The following is a 19,469-nucleotide window of genomic DNA, read 5'->3' on the forward strand; positions in this document are numbered from 1 at the left end:
AATCTTCTTTGATAGTCACTCCTGTGCAATGCCTTGGGATGTTTTACTATGTAAGTGCAAATTGTTGTTGCAATTATGGACAAATTTCTTTTGTTCCAGTCCCAGCATGGAGCTGTGAGGTGGATTTATGCTGAAAAAAACACTTCCCCAAAAACCCCTCAATGAAGCCACGGATTAGAGAGTTGAGATTAAGTCTGGCTAATGGAGCATTGAGGTCAGGCTTATAGAGCAGCTTGGTAAATCACAAGTTGTCTGGAGAGAAAGAACTTCCCTTTAAATAGAACTTTTCATGACCCCGGGATGTCCCAAAGTGCCTTACAGCCTATAAAGTACTTTTTAAAGTGTAGTCACTGTTGCAATGTAGAAAAGGTCGCAGGCAATTTGTGTACGGACAACAATGTGATAGGGTCCAGATAATCAGCCTTCAGTCAGAGTTACAGGTGAGAGCCACATCTGAGCTAAGGCTGACACCAAAATAGGAAGGCTTTTCTTGGACGTAACCTCTACGATTGCTCAGGTATCACGGCAAACACTGTGAATTGTGAAAGGGGACCAGAGCCAAGCACAAAAAATAAAATGTTACGGCGCTGCTTTCGAGTAAGTCCGGGGCAAAGACCACGGAGGGGCATGTAAACAAAGGTGAGAATTTTAAAATTGGGGCATTGGTGGGCGTAAAAGTAGGTCAGCGGGCACAGTGTGTGATGGGTGAACAGGCCTTGGTACGAGTTACGATATGCGCAGCAGAGTTTAATCTAAGTGCCTGGTGGACAAATTATATCGGCAACTTGCCCATTGGTTAGCTGAAAGAATAGTGCTGAAGATCCCAGGCTTTACAAATAGAAGCATAGAGTGCAAAAGCAAGGAAGTTACAAAACATTGTTTGGACCTCAACTGAAATATTATGTCCAATTCTGAGCTACGCACTTTAGGAAGGATGTGGAGGCATCGGAGAGGGTGCAGAAAAGATTTGTGAGAATTGTTCTGGGGATGAGGGACTTCAGTGACATGGATAGATTGGCAAAGCTGGGGCTGTTCTCCTTAGAAAAGAGGAGGTTAAGAAGAGGTTTGATCGAGGTGCTCAAACTCATGAGGGGTCTGGATAGAGTACACAGGGAGAAACTGTTCCCATTGGTGGAAGGATTGAGAACCAGAGGGCACAGATTTAAGGTAATTGGCAAAAGAACCAGCGGCCACATGAACAAAACATTTACACGCAGCAAGTGGTTAGGATCTGGAATGCACGGCCTGAGAGTGTGCTGGAGGCAGGTTCAATCGTGGCTTTCAAAGAGAATGGGGTCATTATCTGAAGAAAAGAAGTTTTGCAGGGCTGCGGGGAGAAGGGGGTGTAGTGTCACTAAGTGAGTTGCTCTTACTGAAAGCCTGCACTGAACGACAGGCAGAAAGGCCTCTTTCTGTGCTGTAGCCATTCTATGATTCTATAAGAACATAGGAAATTGGAGCAGGACTAGGCTGCAAGCCTGCCCTGTCATTCAATAAAATCATGGCTGAACTTTTATATCAACTCCACTTTCCTTGCCCAATCCTAAATATCCCTTAACTCTCTTCATGATCAAGGATCTATCAATCTCAGTCTTGAATACACTCAATGACTGTGCATTTACAGCACTCTCCTCTTTCAGGTACCATGCCCTAAGAGGGCATTAGCAACTATGGACTTTCATTGGATTGGTCCATGGTCATGTTTGACAAAATACTGCAGTGGTTTGCCATCGCCTTCTGCAGTATGGCTGATCAGGAAACTCTCCCACTCTTTACCGTCTGCCATCAGATATTCTAGAAGGATTTACAGGCTGATAAATAACCTGTTTGGCTACATTATGAACACACCTTCCATGGCCTTCACGTCCTGAAGTGAGACTTGAGCCCAGAGGTAGGGATACTAATATTGTGCCACAGCACTCTAGGGTAGAGAATTCCTAAGGTTCACAACCCTTTGAAAGAAGAAATTTCTCCTCATCTCAGTCCTGAACAGCTCATGCCTTATCCTGAGAGCACGGCCCCTAGTTCTAGACTTTCTACTGGAGGGAAACAGCCTCCCAGCATCCACCCTGTCAAGCTCTCTCAGAATCTTGTGCTTCAATGAGATGACTTAATTCTCCTTCTTCTAAACTGCAGAGACTATAGGCCCATTCTACTCAATCTCCCCTCATGGAACAACTCTCTCATCCCAGGAATCAACCTAATAGGCCCTCGAAGGCAAGGACATTCTTCCCCTGTTAGCAACTCCGTTTTGCGAAATCAATGCCAGGCTTCATTCGCAAGCGCTTGTACAATGAAAGGTTGCTCTGATTCCTGTTTTCCAATGACATGTTTAACCAGTTACAGATTCCGACCCTGCTGCTATAAAATGGCATTGTGAATGTTTCCAGTCTAAACATCGAAGAAAGTTGAAAAACAGGTGAAAAGTAGCTGCCAAAAGTTTTTGCAGCTCAGTAGAAAATTTAGCAATTTGCAGAAAAACGCAATTAGAAACTCATGCTAAGGTCTCCTACACAGCCACAATCAGAGAAATGGCTGGAATACCAGACGATGATCATGTTGGAGGAAACGTTTGAGGGCAGGAATAATAAGTCATAGAATGATACAGCGCAGGAGGTCTTTTGGCCCATCGTGTCTGTGCTGGCTCTTTGAAAGGGCTATCCAATTAGTCCCAATCTTCTGATCTTATGCCCTAGACCTGCAAACTTTCTCCTTTCAAGTATTTATCCAATTCCTTTTTGAAAGTTATTATTGAATCTACTTTCAGGCAGCGCACTCCAGATTGTAATGTGTTTGAATAAATTCCCCTCACCTGCTGTCTGTTTCTTTAGCATCAAATGTGGCTTCAATATATGGTCTACTGTACCAAGTAATGTTTTGTTAACCAGACCCCAGATGCACACATATAGACACACAACCCTTTTGTGCATTGCAAGGCAGCCATGAGTGTGGTGAGGTATCATTTTCATTGGGTCCTTGGGAGGCATGACATGTTTTGACCTCAGGTGAGACACCCTGTTACAGTGTTTGGACAGGCTACACTGGCAAAAACTTTTAATTTGGTAATGCTTGCCCCTCTTTAAATTATGTAGCGCCACAAAAAGGCATCCAGAATATTTATCCTATTAAAGGGTAGTGCACCATAATCAGCATTGGCAGGCACTGTATCAGAGTAATATCAATCGAGCAATACATTATCATGTTCCAGTATATTATGGACTACCGCTCGATACTTTTATAATCTTAAAAACTGAACAAAAGGCTGCAAAAGATGGCTACCTGAGGGTCACTTGAATTCTCTTTGTGGATTGAAACCACTCCCCTTTCTCAAGAGGAAACAAAAGGGACATTCCAGACTGAGGGTGAATCAATGCCTTCCTTGAAACCTGTTCAAAAGGATAATTTCAAATTGAATGGGTCATTTAAACGCATAGACATTGGCTGTGTCAAATGGCAACTCAGGATGATTGAAATCAACAAGACACATCACCCTTTGCTTGAAAAAAAAATGGACCTTGAACTTGTAGAAGTCACATGATGAGGAAACCATTTTGATTGTCTGCTTTTAAACAAGCAGCCAAGGTAATAAGCAGCAATACCTTGAAAGTGGGAGAAAGACTCCCCCCCAACTTGTTCCAAGTTCACCTGAGAACCAGCCTCCTGGAAATTCAACTACAAGAAACCTCACAGTTTACTGAGAATCCTTCACTTTACCAGACTTTCACTTCAACTTTAAAGTACTACCTCCATCTAAGAAACTACAGGCCTGCCACGAAAGAGACTGAGATAATTATAACTTGCTTCACCTTCATCTGTATCTAATCTTTGTGTATACGATAGTGTGTGAGAGATGAGAGAGAGAGACATTGCATTTTAAACATCTGGGGCAAGTGTGTGTTAATAGATAAGCTCCCTTATTTTTAAGTTGACTGAAAGTTTGCTTCTGGAAATTATTTAATTGGGATTCTCACTCTGAGTGTAAGAAAATGCACACCTCTTACACAAACATGCTGATCACAGCCGTGAAAGGAAACACATAAGTTCTGTCTGTGACAGTGTAGCTGTGCATGAGGGGTCAGTTAGCTCAGTTGGCTGATGCAGAATGATGCCAACAGCACAGGTTTAATCCCCCGTCCCGGCTGAGGTGATTTGTGGGGCCTCCCTTTTTTGCCTTGCCCCATAGCGTATCTGCCAAGTTACCCAGATGTCCTGGATTCTCCTTTCCCTCAGGGCAACGCAACTGAGAGAGTAGGGACTGCAGCATGTACCCCTCCTCCAATATAATCAAATTCCTCAGTGTGGGTTTAGCTGTAAAAGTGTGAACTTAGAAATCACTTAATCATACTAAAACGAGGAGTCTACCATTATATAGACGCACATAAGTAGTATTTAAAATTCAAATCATTGATCTGTGCAACTGAGACCCTTTCCCTGACCCTAATCCTAGTCTGTGCTCCACCCTCCAGCTCTGCTAACTGTCAATCTAGTGCTCGAGAAACCCCTTGGCAAAGCTATGATGCAAAGGTATTTCTCATTCTAAGAAACAAGGCTTGAACCTCTCATTCCCTCTTATTTCAACACAGCTTGCATTTATATAGCACCTTTACTGTAGTGAAACATCAAAAGCCAATTCACCAGAGTGTTATAAAGCCAAATTTGACACCGAACCACATGATGGATTGTAAGCTGGCGGGTTTGAAAGTGGGTTGGGGGGGTGGGGTGGATGCTCAGTTAAGGGAGGGGCCCACACCAAGCGGCCAGCCCAGCAGGTTTCCCTGTTTAGGGAGTTGGCAGCTGGAGGGCCCCCACCTTAATGGGTCCCCTGGGGCCACTGGAGGTTTCCCTCTTCCCCTTTAGCCAGTGGCCTCTCAAACACCAACCCCCTCAATCCCCTTTGACAGGGCCTGCCAGCCAAACACTGACCCAATCCCAATCCAACACCGCATGCCTCTGTCCTAAAGTACTGGAGAGCTACCAGCCTCTGATTGGCCAGCAGCTCTTCCTGCCCCTGAGGAGTGGAAACCCCACCTTCAGTCTATGAGCAGCCAATGGGTGTTGAGGGGCTGGCGGGAAATCTGGTGCTTTGTATAATTCAGCCCAAGGAGCTATTAGGGCAGGTGACCAAAAGCTTGCTCAAAGTGTTGTTATAAAGGGCGTCCAAAGGGGGAAAGAGAGAGTTGCTAAGGTTTAAGGAGGGAATTCCGGAGCTTAGGGGCCAGATAGCTGAAAGCACGGCCATCATTGATGGAGCGATGAAAATCGGGAATGGACAAGCAGCCAGAATTGGAGGATTGCAGAGTTCTTGGAGAACTGGAGGAGAAAACAGAGGTAGGAAGGATTGAGGCAACGGAGGGATTTGAAAACAACTATGAAAATATTAAAAGTGAGGTGTGGTTAGCCCTGCCGTCCCTGAATGCAGATCGGATGCAGCCACAGGGGCTGCCAAGTGATGAAAAAGGCTGTTTAAAAGGCTCACCTGGGTTCTTTGGGACTTTTATCCCAGTTGTTTGCTCATATTTTAGGCCCTCACCCATCACACTCCCACCCACTCCCCTTGCCTCACCTATGCTGACTCGTGCCCCTTACCCAACTCCATAGGCTCTCTTACCCTCCATGCCGACCCATGTCCCTCACCCACTTCCATGGCCCCATATAGCACCCAATGCCAACACATGCCAACCCACCCACCACCCTTTGCCATTACACCCTCCATGCCAACTCACTCAGTATCCACCATGGGCAGACCTCAGGAGCCACGTTGAGATGAAATAAAATAAAGCTCTAAATATCTAGTAAAGCCTTCATTATATATTTTTAAAAACCCTCCATCCATGAAAGTCCATACAAAAATTTTAAACTCCCTCAAGTACGTAATTCCTTATAAAAAAACAAACATACATATTCATAACGCCCTATCAAAGAAGGATAGCCTTGTAATAACCTATTTGAACCTTCAAACAAACTGTGAACTTAGGATCCCCCTCCTGTGATAATTATAGGTTGTGGAAAACAGCAAAGCATTACTAAAACAAAAAATAGTCCTTAGGCTATCAAACAGCTGTTGTAACTGCTAGACCAGATTTTTTTGTAACCCCTCACTAACACAGACAGCCTTTTTTAATTTTTGAAGGGCTAGGATTTAAGTAACTTCACAGCTTACTTTTTTTTAATCACTCACTGACATAGGCAGGCCTTCTCTTTAATTTTTTTAAAAGGCTGTGGATTTAAATAACTTCACAGCATGACAGTTCTACAGACCTTCTCCGCTCTTCAAGAGCATTTATGTCTACTCTAAAAACCTGGGGCTCCCACACTGCCGGTTAAGACTCTTGCAACAGCAAAAATGGGGTCTGTTTGAACTCATTGCCCTGCTGAGTTTGGGTTTCCCTCCTGTGTGAAGCAAGCCCCACTCCATTTCCCCTACTAGCAACAATTGGATCAGGGTCCCGCCCACCTATTTTGGAAGGTCTATGGAGTCCTCATGACTCTGTGAAAATCAGGGCCAAACCATGGAGGCAGCCCAACCCTCTCCTCGTCTGGCATCCACACATGTGCCCTTTGTCGTTACTATACCGTGATCGGGATGCAGCGGCTTTGATTGATTTTTCTCCCCGTCTCCCCCTTTCCTAATCCAGAGACGTTGGCCCCGATCTTATCAGGGAGGGAGTTAGAAAGGGAAACCATGCATGGAAACTCCTGAAACAAACGATGCACCCAGAACAGCACTGGAAATGTTTAAGGCCCGAATGGCTTTCAACAGCCGTGCCTCAATTCAAGAAATGTCCTCCGATTCCCTTCTGGCTGGATTCAGCTACCTGGCCATTGGAAGTAAGGAATTCAGATGGCGGGAGCCTGCAGCTGAGGATTGATAGGGAGTGGTCCATGGTGGTCACAAGAACACAAGAAATAGGAGCAGGAATAGGCCATTTGGCCCCTTGAGCCTTTTCTGACATATGATAAGAACATAGCTGATCTGATTCTGGCCTTAAGTCCACTTTCCTATCTTCCCCCCATAACCCCTGACTCCCTTGCCAATCGAAAATCTATCTAACACAGTCTTAAATATATTCAATGACCCAGCCTCCATTGCTTTCATTGTTGTCAATGAAAGAAGACATGTCTGTTGAACATTCCATGGTTAAACCTCAGAATGGTTTTTATTTGAGTTCAGCTCCCTAACAAAGGATAATTTCAGGGGAGAGATTGATAAATTGTGAAATTTGGCCATGAACGTTACATAATTCTGGGAAGAGAAGTATTTTTGTGGGGGTGGGTGTCTCTGAGGTTGGAGCTGTGAGGGGTAGATCTCTGGAGGAGATGAGATTATCTGGAAAAGAATGGCTTGGTGTTCAATGCTATGGGGTCATGGCCCAGTGGGAGGTAGGAAGATGTGTCTAAGAGTTAGCATTCAAGCCCTGCAAGATGAAGGTCAGTTCACCAACCAACAACAGCTCTGCCTTGTCAGTAATGACAATGGCAGGGTTGAACTTAAGACAATGGAGTGCTGCAAGTTTACTGTGAGGTAGGTAGGAATGAGTGAAGACAACAGAGAAATTGAGACATCTGATGCCACGTCAGGAACGCAGTGGTTACTGGACTCGTAATTCAGAGGCCTGGACTATTGACCTGGTGACATGAGTTCAAATCTCACAGCAACTAGGGTATTAAACTTTAATTAATTAAATAAATCTGGAACAAAAAAACAATGGTTACTGGATCTTTGTAAAAACACATCTGGTTCACTCCTGCCCTTTGGGAAAGGAAATCCTTAGCTGGTCTGGACTATGTGTGACTCTAAACCCATAGAAATATGTTGACTCTTAAATGCCCTTTGAACTGGTCCAGCAAGCCACTCAGTCATATCCAAGATGGTGGCTCACTGCCATCTTCTCAAGGGCAGTTAGGCCAGGGCGATAAGTGCTGGCATTGACTGATGCCCACATCCTGTGAATTAATTAATTAATTTCCAATGAAAAGATTGAGAGGGCAGGGGGCCAGATGTTCTGAGAAGGTGTTTATGAACAATTTCTTACAAGGCTCGACAGGGTAGATGCAGGAAGTATATTTTTCCTAGCTGGGAGGTCAACAACCATGGAGCACAGTCTCAGAGTAAGGGGCAGGCCATTTAGGGCTGAGATGAGGAGGAATTTCTTCACTCAGAGGGTGGTGAACCTTTGGAATTCTCTACCCTTGAGGACTGCAGAGGCTCAGGCATTGAGTATGCTGAAGACAAAGATGACCAGATTTTTAGATATTAACAGCATCAAGGGATATGGGGATAGTGCGGGGAAATGGCATTGAGGCAGAAGATCAGCTATGGTCTAGTGGAATAGCGGAGCAGGCTCAAGGGGCCGAATGACCTGCTCCTGCTCCTATTTCCTATGTTCTGCTCTTTTCCCATTACCTGCTCATCTATAGTGCTTCTTACTTTCAAGTTCCACAAATTTGAGTTGAGACCCACCAGTTGAAGTCTATTGGAGTAATTAAGATTTTACTTTCAATGACAATCAGAGCTACTCATTTGGGTGTCTTGTTTCTTTAGCTGGACTGGGTTCAGTAAACCAGAATTCTGTTCTCAACTCTATCTGATACAACACAAGCATTCCTCAGCCATCTTCCAGTCTTCTTCAAGCAGGGAGCTATGTTAGTACTGGACATGGACTTCATTCCTCCAGAGACAGGCAAACTAATTTGACCATTAAATTATGTCTTCTCTTTCCATCGCTCTCCCTACTCCACTTCCACACCATTGACAGAAAACTTTAGTTCCAAGTTATGGTCCATTTGGTGGATTGGTTGAAAATGGGCTTACCAATAACGACCACCAAGGGTCATTCTGGTGGTCCCACAACTTCATCCAGTGCCTAATGCTAGTTCTACATGGGGTGAGCCAACTCATTTCAGGCTAATTTGCTGCATGACAAGACCTTCTTTAGTACACTCCCTCAGAGAGCTGGGAACCATCCCTGTGATTACACCCATGAGATAACTAGAAATAATATTTCCACTATTTAAATGTGATCTATCATTTATCAAAATTTCACAAAAACTCCAAGAGGTGTAAGGCTGTAATTCCCTAAAATGTTATCTAAATTATTGCTGAAAAAAAGACATGTCGAAGCTTTTCGTCTTGCACTCATCAGGACATATACCAACATAAGGGTCAAGCTGCCTGGTTTAAATTTCAAACAATACTTGGCAGTTAACTGTCAGTCGCCATCACTGGTGCATTCTCCGTGGCAATGCCACTTGCAAACCAATCAGCACTCTCTTCACATAACAGTATGAATTGTTGTTTTCCCCTTATATTGGTATTCTTGCAAGTATCCTGATGAGTGCAAGATGGAAAGTTTCGACAAGTCTGTTTTTTCAGCAATATCAAGTTCTATACTACCAAACAACTGTTATCTAAATTAGATATTCTGAGGCTAAACTTATTACAGATCTTATAACATCCCCAATGCCCACTCCACCTCCAACCCCCCAACAAAAAAAAACCCTCATATATCTGACCATATGTAAACACTGCAGATATAAAGATACATCAACTTGGGTTTTAGTCTTTGGTATCAAGTGCGAAGACATTGATCACACCAAAAGGTAGTAAGGTTTAGGTCTCATTTGTCTTCAAGGTTCAGACTTGTATTGAGCAGTCATGGGCTTAAGCAGAAGGCAAACAAAATATCCCACGAAAGGAAATAACAAGAAAATATCTTCTGCAGCCAAAAAATGAAGGAGGTCAAAGCCTTGTTTGTCCAAGCAATAATCAGCAGAATTATTTCCAAAAGTGAAAATATGCCATTTTCTGTTTGGTTCAGATCACACACGTGACATTGGTGAATTTTTCTCTGTTTTACTATGGAGCAGGTTCATGAATATGTTGCAGAAACCCATCCTTGTGGTCACATGTCTCAAAGATTCAGCTGTCTTTATTTAGCAAGTCATGTTTTCTTCATTGGGGTTAAGCCACTTGGTCACACGGGTCACTGATGAGAGATGCCAGATTAGGAACTTTATCCTGACATCAATAGTCAATCATAATTCCTGTCCCCCACCATTGGCTGGTTTGTGAGGACTTCTGTATATTTACAACACTGAAAGGTCGTGACAGGACTTTGACCTGGCTCTTAAGGCCATCTTCTTGTTGCTTTTTGCAACAAACTTGTCCAGAAACCGGCGCGCTTTTTTTGTGATGCTTTCCCTTCTCTTGTGGCAGGCCCTCCTTCTCTCATTGTCTTCATGGCTGTCCTTCCTCAGCCGGATCTGCCGCACGATACCTTCAAAAAGTTCCTTCACGTTGTGATGTAGAGCAGCGGAGGTCTCGATGAACTTGCAATCGAAGACTACAGCACACGCCCGGCCCTCTGAAACAGAACATAGAAATAAGAACAGAAGAACATGAGAAATCGGATCAAGAGTAGGCCCTTCGGCCCCTCGAGCCTTCTCCGCCATTCAATCAGAGCATGGCTGATCCTCTGGTGTTTCAAATTCCACATTCCCATTTCCCCCCGTAACCTTTGATTCCTTTGCCTAACAAGAATGCGGGCTCAGAGGAGCTAGCTTTGGTTTCTTTTTTCAAAGATGTGTTGTGTTGAGCGCAATATTCAAGGCCACCTGTTTGTATCCCAGTCAGTGAGTGTAGTGGGATTTGGATGCTGACGACACCCAATTCTATCTCACCACTACCTCTCTCAACTCCGCCACCATCTCTAAATTGAGTGCTTCGAGTGCATATGACTCTTCTACAGAGCTAAAGAGAAGTAGAAATGTGGTGGATTTTATACTGTTTAAGAGGGAGTGGAGCAGTTGGGGCAAGTTAGAAGATCAGGTGACAACTAAGGAGAAATTGACAAAGATGTCATGGACACAAGACAAGGGGAGTGTTAATGGTAGTGGTAAGGTGCTGATAGTGGCAGAAGGGGTCAATAGCAGAACAAGGGTCAGCGCTCTGTGAAAGTACAACATAGAAACAAGAGACAGAAAGCCCTGTGGGCAGAAAGGGGGTTGGGGAAAAAGGATTAAAAAATGAAGAAACAAGTAAAAGAATAAAACAAAAAAAATGTATTAAAAAGGGGGTAAAGATGGAGGAGAGAATTCGTGGCCTGAAGTTGTTGAACTCAATGTTAAGTCCAGAAGGCTGTAAAGTGCCTAATCGGAAGATGAGGTGCTGTTCCTCTAGTTTGCGTTGAGCTTCACTGGAACAATGCAGCAGGCCAAGGACGGACATGTGGGCATGAGAGCAGGGTGGTGTGTTGAAATGGCAAGCGGCAGGGAGGTCTGGGTCATGCTTGCGGACAGACTGAAGGTGTTCCGCAAAGTGGTCACCCAGTCTGCGTTTAGTCTCCTCTATGTAGCGGAGTCTGAATTGGGAGCAGTGAATACAGTAGACCAATTTAAAGGAGGTGCAACTGAAACACTGCTTCACCTGAAAGGATTGTTTGGGACCTTGGATGGTGAGGAAGGTGGAGGTAAATGGGCAGGTGTTGCGCCTTCTGCGATTGCATGGGAAGGTGCCGTGGGATGGGGATGAAGAGTTGGGAGTAATGGAGGAGTGGACCAGGGTGTCCCAGAGGGAACTGTCCCTATGGAATGCTGACAGGGGTGGGTGAAGGGAAGATGTGTTTGGTGGTAGCATCATGCTGGAGTTGGTGGAGGATTATCCTTTGAATGTAGAGGCTGGTGGGGTGAAAAGTGAGGACAAGGGGGACCCTATCATGGTTTTGGGAGGGAGGGGAAGGGGTGAGGGCAGAGTTGTGGGAGATGGGTCGGACACGGTTGAGGGGGGAAACCTCGATTAAGGAAAAAGGAAGACATGTCAGAAGTGCCATTTTGGGAAGTAGCATCATTAGAACAGATGTGACGGAGGCGAAGGAACTGAGAGAATGGGATGGAGTCCTTTCAGGAATCAGGGTGTGAGGAGCTGTAGCTGAGGTAGCTGTGGGAGCCAATGAATGAAATGAATATTGTTGGACAGTCTACCACCAGAAATGGAGACAGAGAGGTCAAGGAAGGGAAGGGAATTGTCGGAGATGGACCATGTGAAGATGACAAAGGGGTGGAAATTGGAAGCAAAATTGATCAATTTTTCCAGGTCCAGGCGAGAACATGAAGCGGCACCGAAACAGTCATCGATGTACCGGAAAAAGAGTTGTGGGAGGGGGCCTGAGTAGGACTGGAACAAGGAATGTTCCACATACCCCCACAAAAAGACAGGCATAACTGGGGCTCATACAGGCGCCCATAGCCACACCTTTTATTTGGAAGAAGTGAGACAAGTTGAAGGAGAAATTGTTCAGTGAGAGAACAAGTTCAGCCAGGCAGAGAAGAGCGGTGGTGGATGGGGAATGTTCGGGCCTCTGTTCAAGGAAGAAGCAGAGAGCCCTCAGACACTCCTGGTGGGGGATGGAGGTGTAGAAGGATTGGACGTCCATGGTGAAGAGGAGGTAGTTAGGACCAGGAAACTGGTTGATATGATGTAGGGCATTAGAGGAATCATGAATGTAGGTGGGAAGAGACTGGACGAGGGGAGAGAGAATGGAGTCAAGATAGGAAGAAATGAGTTCCGTGGGGCAGGAACAGGCTGACGTGATCGGTCTACCGGGACAGTCCTGTTTGTGGATTTTGGGAAGGAGGTAGAAGCGGGCTGTCCGGGATTGGAAACTGTGAAGGGAAGATCTCCAAAGGAGATGAGTTCAGTTTTACCAACACCACATCCATCCTATATATCTGTGCTCCTCTAATTCTAGCCTCTTGTACAATCTGGATTTTAATCGCTCCACTATTGGTGCCTGTGTCTTCATCTGCCTGGGCCCTAAGCCCTAGGATACCCTCCCTACATCTCTCTAACTTGCTTTCTTCCATTAAGACACCCCTTAAAATCTACCTTTTTGACCAAGCTTTTGGTCATCAGATCTAATATCTCCCTATATGGCTAGGCATATTTTGTTTTATGATGTGCCTATGTAGCACCTGGAGCCATTCCATGATGTTAAAGCACTACATATTTTAAAATTTATGTCATGATAGGTAAGACACATCACCTGGAAATGAAGGTAGAAGAAATGTGAAAATGAGTCTTTCTGAATGAGGGCTTCAATGTTCCTTCCTTATGTAGCCCAGTGATCATTGAGAGTGTCTGATAATCTGGAAAATGTAATCAGCTGCGATAAAATCTAGAGATTCTGATTGTATCAAAGGTCCCTAACAGCAAGGAAGCTGCCATTTACCATTCAATGAGGGTCATTTTGACTGTGCAAAAGTATAAGGCATGTGATGGACAATCAGCCGCCCATATTAGCTCTCAGACGATTTTTACTTCCGTTGAAATTAATAGTTTTAAATTGTTGCACAAAGTCAAAATTTACCACAATGGGGCCAATTAAATTTTAAAAAAATCATAATTAATAATTAGGCCAAGCCTTTTGTTACAGCAAGTGATCAGTTATCAGTCAGATACACTTATACTTTTCACCACCTCTAGGATTTATTGCCCATCCCCAATTGCCTCGAAAAGGTGGTGGTGAGCTGTCTTCTCGAACCACTGCAGCAATCCATGTGGTGTAGGTACACCCATAGTGCTGTTAGGGAGGGAAATCCAGGATTCTGAACCTATGACAGTGAAGGAATGGCGATATAGTTCCAAATCAGGTTGATGAGGGTCTTGAAGGGAAACTTGCAGGTGGTAGTGTTCCCATGCATCTGCTGCCCTTTTCCTTCCAGGTGATAGGGGTCGTGGGTTTGGAATGTGCTGTCGAAGGAGGCTTGTTGAGTTGTGTAGTGCATATAGTATATGTACACTGTTGCAAGGTGCATCAGTGGTGGAGGTGGTGACTGTTTAAGGTGGTGGATGGGGGTGCTGATCAAGTGGGCTGCTTTGCCCTGGATGTTGTCGAGCTTCTTAAATGTAATTGGAACTGCACTCATCCAGCCAATGGAGAGTATTCCATCGCACTCCAGGTTTGTGTCTTTTTAAATAAACATTTGTTTTTATAAGGGATTAACTACTCAAAGGGATTCAGATGTATTGAATGGGATTTTCATCAATGAGATTTAAAAAAATATATAGTGAAGTGCATAAAAGATACTTAGAACTTTATTTTATTCCATCTCACCATGGCTCCTAAGGTTTGTTCATGGTGGATACCTCAGTGAGTTGGCAAGGTGGGTGTAAGGGCAAAGGGTGGTAGGTTGGGGACATGGGTTGGCATTTTGGCATAGGGGCTACAAAGGGCCATGGGGATGGGGAGTGATAGTTTTGTATGATTTGGAACTAAGTTGGCATGGAGGCTATGAGGGGCCATAGATTGGCACAGAGGGTATGAGAGGCCATGGGAGAGGTGGGTGGGGGCACATGAGGTGGCATGAGTGGCATTAATGGGACTTGGGAGGGGTGGGGTGTGCAGGGTGAGGGTTTGAGGGTTGTTTCTGGTTTTACTTTTTTTTTTAATAACTGGGACAAAGTCCCACAGCACTGAAGCGGGCCTTTTAACCAGCCCACCTCCACATCCGTCAGCCCTTGTGGCTGCCTCCGAACTCTTTCCAGCGGTAGCAGGCCTGAATCCAGTTAGCACCTGTCCCCTGGAATGAAAATCCGACCGTTCGGGGCACTGTCTCCCAAGTCAGGTTTGCAGAGCTGGGAATTTTCCTGATGCTGCGCTCCTGAGTGGGCAGCGGAAATTCGGGTCAGAGTGTCAGCTGCCTGCATTAAAACAAACAAGTTGGCTTGATACAGACTAACAATAAGATTCAAGTTACTTCGTTTAGAGCCTGAATTTATTGAATTCAACCTCTTGCCTCCAAAGGCACGGTTGTAAAGCTTATTGTGCATTATCTTTATAACTAGACCCAGCTTCTAAAAGTTACAAAGCGCAGTTCTGAACCTGTGCATGCGCCTGTGGGCCTAGTGCACGTGTGCACCTGTTCTTGACACCTTTTGGGTTGGCAACTGGAGTTACAGTGAAAGAAAACTTTTGAAGTCCCGAATTCTCTCCGACCTTTCTTTGTCATTTCAAATGCACCATTTTTTAATTGGACCACCCATGAGTGGGCAACAACCTTGCCCATATCCCATGAACAAATAAATAAAAAGATTCAGAATAAGAAGGAGGAGAACTAAATGCGAGAATGCTTGTTGTCCTATCCTCCCCTCCTACAGATTTGAAAATGTTAATCACTTGCTTTATTGCGTCAATGCACCCTGAGTTTCCTGGCACTTTGAGCTCGGGCAGGGTGGGGTCGATGGATTCTGAGTTGCAGAAGACATTCGAGATGATGGTGGCTTAGTGGTAATGTCCAGGCTTATGCTCTGAGGACTATGAGTACAAATCCCCATCCCCCAATGCAGCTGGTGGAATATAAATTCAATTAATAAAATGTGGAATTGAAAGCTAGTCTCAGTAACGGTGACCGTGAAACTATTATTGATTGTTGTAAAAACCCATCTGGTTCACAAAGGGAATCTACTGGCCTACATGTGACTCCAGAGTCACGGCAATGTGGTTGATTCTTACTTGTCCTCTGAAATGGGCTAGCAAACCACTCAGTTCAAGGGCAATTAGGGATGGGTAACAAATGCTGGCCTCGCCAGTGATGCCCACATCCCATGAAAGATTAAAGAAAAAAAAGCATATCAAATTGGCTGATTCCCAATTCAAATCCCAAAGTTCTGACATGGCAATAAATCTTCTTTGTTCAATCATCCTTTTTTTTTTCGCAATATTTTGAGCTGTTTGAGGGAAAAGCTGAGCTCAGAATTCTTTGTTTAAATTCCTGGTTTATGATGTCAATAGATGAGCAATCACGCTGTTTGCCGCCAAGAGCTTGAAGCCTCCCAGTTGGGATCTATTTTTAATCTATCTGGGGTTCAGGGAGCATCCCAGTTACTTACAAATGAAAAAGTTCAGCGCCCTGCTTCAGAGGGACTCCAACAGCGGTATCAAACTTTTACTGGGTCATATCCAAGTAGATATATAGTCTCTCGTGTAGCGTGAGAAATGTCCAAAATTAAATATTAGTAAACCGATAACTAAAGTCTAAATCTGTTTGGCTTGGAACAAGAGTTCTGTAAACTGAAGAAAGGTGGGAGGCAGTGGCATTGTCACTAACTAGTATTCTAGAGACCCAGGATAGTGCTCTGGGGACCCAGGTTTGAATCCCACCATGGCAGATGGTGAAATGTGAATTTAATAAAAGTCTGGAATTAAAGGTCTGGTGATGACCATGAAACTATTGCTGATTGTTGTAAAAACCCACCTGGTTCACTAATGTCCTTCAGGGAAGGAAACCTGCTGTCCTTACCTGGTCTGGCTGACATGTGACTCCAGACCCACAGCAATGCGGTTGACTCTTAAATGCCCTCTGAACGAGGGCAATTAGGGATGGGCAATAAATGCTGGCCTAGCCAGTGGATGCCCACATCCCATAAATGGATTAAAAAAAAACAACGGATTTCAAATCTTAGAGCTGTGACCATTTAATTATTGATCCAGCAACTCTATCATAACTGTACATAACAGATATCAAAGAACATCTGTTTGTGAAAATATGTTGAGTGCAACGCTCCCTCTTCTATTGGAGAAGGCAGGTGATTTATTAAGGTGCGTAGCTCCTTTAAAATTTTTTTGTCTGGCTGCGCAGGCCTGGTACTTAAATGGGCTGACTTGTGTGTGGCCTTTGCAGGGACTTTCAGGTTGCTGCATGGCTGCATAGCTGAGAGGGAACATTAAAATAAAAGCAAAACACTGTGGATGCTGGAAATCTGGAATGAAAACAGAAAATGCTGGAAAAATTCAGCGGGTCTGGCAGCATCTGTGGAAGAATTTCACAGATGCTGCCAGATGTGCTGAGTTTTTCCAGCATTTTCTGTCCTTATTATGGGGGAACATTTGTTGAGTGTGGTTAGTGGGCAACTTTGTGTTTGGTTCGTGCAGTGGGTGGCGAGTGGAAAAGTGGTTGACCGACTGAGGTTAAACACAACAAGATGGAGATCGAAGCTAAAAGCAAAGAACTGCGGATGCTGGAAATCCAAAACAAAAACAAAAACAGAAATACCTGGAAAAACTCAGCAGGTCTGGCAGCATCGGCAGAGAAGAGCACAGTTGACGTTTCGAGTCCTCACGACCCTTCAACAGAACTGTTGGAGGGTCATGAGGACTCGAAACGTCAACTGTGCTCTTCTCCACCGATGCTGCCGGACCTGCTGAGTTTTTCCAGGTATTTCTGTTTTTGTTTTTGTTTAAGATGGAGATCGGGTCCGCTGAAATCGAATAAAAATTGTTCCTCGGCATGACAATGTTGCTGGCAAGGCCAGCATTTAATACCCACCCATCGTCACCATGAGGAGGCGACGACGGGCTTTTCTTCAACCCAAGTGGCTTGTTCAGCCACTTCAGAGACTAGTTAAGTGTCAACCATGTTGGTGAGAGACTGAATTGCATATAGGTGGGACCAGTTCAGGACAGCAGGTTTTCTTCCTCTGGGCAGCATTAGTGAACCAGTTTGGGTTTGTACAATCATTTGACAGCTTCATGGTCAATTTTACTGACAGCAACCTCAAAATTAAATTCATATTTCCAAACGGCCAAGCTAAGATTTGAATGTGTGTTCTCTGGATTGTTAGTCCAGATCTGTCAGTGTACTAGTCCGGGAATGTAACCAATCTACTCCAAATTTTAAACAATAGAAGGGTTTGATGACGAGGGTGGGTCCACTGGGAATCAATACAATAGGAGTGAGTAGTGAAGAAATGTAGTCAATTAAAACTTTGTGATGAAACTGTGATGCCTGGGCCCTAACTTCTGGAATTCCCTCCCTAAGCCTCTTTCCCTTGCTAACGCTCTCTTTCTCTCCTCTTTTTAGAAGATCATTAAAACCTACCTCTTTGACAAAGCTTTTCGTCACCTGTCCTAATATGAACATGTGTGTGGGGCTCGATGGCAAATTCTGTTTGATAGCGATCCTAACGCTTGAGACATTTGAACGACATTAAGGGTGCTACATAAATGCAAATTGTTGCTGTAAATGGAAATAGAATTCCGTAAGATGGGAGTAAGTAGGAATGGAACGGATCCATTAGAACACCATCCAACTGGAACAAACTGTACAATCACAATGTATAGTTTAATCAAATTATGCTTGGACCATGAATGTATCTAGAATTGCCTGGATTTTCCTAATGGGTTGAGTTGAGGCGGGACAGGGCAGCGAGTACCTCTTCAGGGCTGGTCACTGCTCTGCCTCTGTGCGCGCAAACTGGATGCACAAATTACCTTCAACCGAGACCTCTCGACATCGAACCAAGTCACTTTTGTTCCCCACTAAGATGATCGGGATGTTTTCAGCTTGTCTCATCCTCCGAAGCTGAATGCGAAGCTCTGATGCACTTTCGAAGCTGGTGCGGTCAGTGATGGAGTAGACGATAATGTAGGCGTTTCCGACCTGCATACAGTAATCCTGAACCCATGGCTCATCCCCCTGAAGAGGGAAAGGATCAGGCGGTAAATCTTCACTCCACCATCTGTGGTGGCAATTTATCCAATTCCCTTTTTGAAAGTTACTGTTGTATTTGCATCGACCACCCTTTCAGGCCTTGCACTCCTGGTCACAACTCTCTGTGTGTGTAACAAATGTCTCCTTCCAGTTCTTTCACCAATTATCTTAAATCTGTGCCCTCTGGTTACCGACCCTCCGCCAGTGGATAAAGTTTCACCCCACCTGCTTGATTGAAACCCCTATGCTGCAAGCTGGGGGGGAAGGGACTCTGTTGAATTGAGACATGTGTGGACCACCACCCATCCCCAGGATTTGGGATTCACTCCTGGCAGTGTAACAGTGATATGGAATTTGTAACCAAATAACTTTCTTCTACGCCTTCTTTCTAAGGAATTTGGCAGTGGTTAGCTCAAGCTAACTGTATTGACGCCGTAATTAGCACACTTAAGGGTCTGTTTCAGGACCTGTTGCCACTGGTCCAATATGGCAGCTGGTCTACTTCTGGTGAAGATTGGGTGCAAGATATAGCGTTGGAAATTAGTAGCCAACCCACAAGTCTCCTAATGCTGTTTTTTCACTCCAAAAAGGGGGCATGGTGGGCCAATTTCTTCTCTTAAGTGGCTGCATTAAAAAACAGTACAGACAGGAACCTATGTGAACATAGTAGTGAACGAGCATCGAAGGGATTAGCTCATCTGAGTTCCTGACCTGAGTTGAGACATCAGTGGGAGGTGCAAGCAGCGAGCGAATATACTTATCAGGTTCATGGAGGGAAAAATAAGAAAGTGACTTAATTTACCCAGTCCCGGTGAGCACCGACTGCTCAGCTGCTTCAAAATGGCATTTACCGAGGGCTGAAAAGCAGTTAACTACCAAGCCAGCTTAGTCAGAGAGAGACGTATGGGGAAACATGATGTTGAGAGAACAGGACTCAACAATAGGAGGAGGAAATCTCTTTGGGTGGAATTTTATGGCCCTGT

At 44.6% G+C, this 19,469-nt stretch overlaps 1 protein-coding gene across 1 annotated transcript in view; it reads right to left on the reverse strand.

Moving 5' to 3' along the window:
* Positions 1 to 2,791: 2,791 nt before the first annotated feature.
* Positions 2,792 to 19,469, reverse strand: part of rem1 (RAS (RAD and GEM)-like GTP-binding 1) — a 29,570-nt gene continuing 12,892 nt past the window's right edge. Inside the window, exons 3-4 of the mRNA XM_078554868.1 lie at positions 18,267 to 18,471; positions 2,792 to 10,364 (exon numbers count right to left, since the gene is read on the reverse strand). Of these exons, the coding sequence (XP_078410994.1) occupies positions 10,087 to 10,364; positions 18,267 to 18,471 (483 nt within the window). The 3' untranslated portion in view covers positions 2,792 to 10,086. The remainder of the gene's footprint in view (positions 10,365 to 18,266; positions 18,472 to 19,469) is intronic.

Source organism: Cetorhinus maximus, chromosome 13 (assembly GCF_964194155.1).
Source record: "Cetorhinus maximus chromosome 13, sCetMax3.hap1.1, whole genome shotgun sequence".
NCBI lineage: Eukaryota > Metazoa > Chordata > Chondrichthyes > Lamniformes > Cetorhinidae > Cetorhinus > Cetorhinus maximus.